General features: G+C 49.3%; 1 protein-coding gene across 1 annotated transcript; it reads right to left on the reverse strand.

The window, feature by feature from the left end:
- Nucleotides 1-1,145: 1,145 nt before the first annotated feature.
- Nucleotides 1,146-2,123, reverse strand: LOC308247833 (olfactory receptor 1J4-like; the record flags this gene model as incomplete). The annotated part of the gene is made up of 1 exon (XM_080667562.1): nucleotides 1,146-2,123. One exon carries the CDS (start codon nucleotides 2,121-2,123, stop codon nucleotides 1,146-1,148), a length of 978 nt encoding a protein of 325 aa, XP_080523688.1.
- Between the last annotated feature and the right edge of the window lie 568 nt (nucleotides 2,124-2,691).

Genomic DNA, 2,691 nt, shown 5'->3' on the forward strand with positions numbered 1-2,691 from the left:
AGTTGGGGGTGACCAGGCCTGCAGGGCAGGGCAGTTTGGGTACCAGGCCTGTAGGGGAAGGCAGTTGGGACAACCAGGCCAGCAGGAGAGGGCAATTAGGGGCAACCAGGCTGGCAAGGGAGAGCAGTTAGGGGTGACCAGGCTGTCAGGGGAGGACAGTTAGGGGTGACCAGGCCGGCAGGGGAGGGCAATTAGAGGCAATAAGGCTGGCAGGGGAGCATTTAAGCATTGATCAGGCTGGCAGGGGAGTGGTTAGGGGGTGATCAGTCTGGCATGCAGAAGCTATTAGGGGCAATCAGGCAGGCAGGTGAGCAGTTGGGAGCCAGCAGTCCTGGATTGTGAGAGGGGTCCCAGATTGGAGAGGGTGCAGGCTGAGCTGAGGGACACATACACTCTCCGCTTCCCCTCCCCCCCCATGCACGAATATCGTGCACAGGCCTCTAGTCTATATAATAAAAGACTAAGCGACCCTTACAGTGGAATGACCAGAATGACCACTCACTATGATGTGCACTGACCACCAGGGGGCAGACGCTCAACACAGAGCTGCCCCCTGGTAGTTAGTGCACTTTCACAAGGGTAGTGCCACTCAGCCAGCTGCTCACAGGTGTTGAGCACAGCGGTGGTGTTGGGAGCTGCTTTTGCCTCCATAGCAGCATTAAGGAGCAGAGAGCCAAGAGATAAGGAGCAGCGAGCAGATGGGTGGCAAGGAGCGAGGGGTCCTGGAATGCGAGAGGGATGTCCAACTGTTTGCTTAGGCCGGCACCCCCTGGGGTGCGTGACTAAGCTGTTAGCCGAATTCCCCGAGGGCTCCTGGGCTGCCAGAGGGATGTCTGACTGACAGCTTAGGCCCATTCCCCCATGGAGCAGGTGTAAGCCAGCAGCTGAACATCCCCTGAGGAGTCTTGGACTGCGAGAAGGTGCAGGTCAGGCTAAGGGATCTCCACCCTAGTTCATGAATTTTCGTGCACCAGTCCTCTAGTATTTCATAAGAGACGATGGATAAGTGCAAAATAATAATGAATTATTAACAATCCAAGTAGCAAATATAACCTAATTGACATAGTAACAACACTTGTACATGACAACAGAATGTATATTCTATTAATGTTTTATGGAGATGACAAGCATAAATAATTTTAGATCTATCTCCTTGTGCTCCTGACTGCAACAAGAGAATCTAGTGATTGCCACTTTAAAAAGTTAACTCTGTTCATACACATCTCTAGGGCCTGTTTTATATCTCTGTTCCTCAGGCTGTAGATGAAGGGGTTTAGCATGGGAGTAACTACTGTATACATGACCGAAGCAATTTTGTCCTTGGAACCCCATGATGAGGAGAAAAAGTAAACACCAGCAAGTGTCCCGTAGTATAAAGACACCACAGAGAGATGGGAGCCACAGGTAGAAAAGGCTTTAGAGAGTCTCTTAGTGGAGGGGACCCTCAGGATGATGGTTCCTATACGGATGTATGAGCCCAAAACAATGCTCAATGGCAGGAAGTAAAGCATTCCTCCTTCGGTGAAGATGACCAGATTATTGAGGGAGATGTCTGAGCAGCTCAGCTTCAGAAGCACAGTGAGGTCACAGAAGAAGTGGGTGATGGTATTGTCAGCACAGAAGGACAGTCGGACCAAGAGGAGGGTATGAATAAGAGCATGGACACAGGCAACCATCCAGGAGCCAGCCACCAGCAACGTGCACAGTGCCTGACTCATGATTGTGGAATAGTGCAGAGGGTGACAGATGGCCACGTACCTGTCATATGCCATCACAGCCAGAAGGAAGTTGTCAAGACAACCAAAAAGTATGAAAAAATACAACTGAGAAATGCATCTCTCATAGGAGATGGATTGTTGCCAAGTCTGCAGGTTCATGAGCATCTTAGGGACAGTGACAGAGGAAAGAGAAATGTCAGAGAAGGCCAAGTGGCTGAGGAGGAAGTACATGGGTGTGTGCAGGCGAGAGTCCAGCCTGATAAGCAGGATGATGAGCAGGTTGCCCAGCACCGAGGTCAGGTACATGCCCAGGAACAGGGTGAAGAACACGCCCTGCTGCCCTGGTGGGATGGGGAGCCCCAGGAGGAAGAACTGGGACACACTGCTCTGGTTCTCAGACCTCATGCTGCTCTTCTGTCTGTTGGGGATGAAGAAGGTGTGGGAATCTTAGGAACCTAGAAAGGACAACCAGAACCATCACATCTCATACGGTCATTCTCTGAGAAAATGTTCATTTTAAAATACTTTCATATTTATTTCTCACACTTGTGGATGTATGCATCTTCCCTCTCTCCCAATCTGGCTCCAGGAAAACATTGTGCCCCCAAAGTGGTCAATAAGAACTCATTACACAGTAGCAAGAAGGGGTTCTCTGTTTTATTCAACCATTACTTTTATCACCAAGTCTTTGTCGATACCTCTTCCAAGGGCTGATATAAATTCCTTACCAAGCCAGAGCCAAACCCTAATAATTCACTGTGGCAGAAACAAAAGATGAGCCCCATAAACTGGTATCAGTTGTTAGTGCCTTAAAATGATGTGAGACACCAGGACTGAGTTGGACTTCTTGGAGCATTTTCACACTCCTCTTGTGAATCTGCTGCAGTCATTGACTCTCAGCTGTAAACTCAGTGAGACTCAAATGGGTGGCCACTTAAAACTACCTGATGCCAGAACAGCTCCAAAACCAAAA

This window comes from Plecotus auritus, assembly GCF_963455305.1.
Source record: "Plecotus auritus genome assembly, chromosome: 5".
Taxonomy (NCBI): domain Eukaryota; kingdom Metazoa; phylum Chordata; class Mammalia; order Chiroptera; family Vespertilionidae; genus Plecotus; species Plecotus auritus.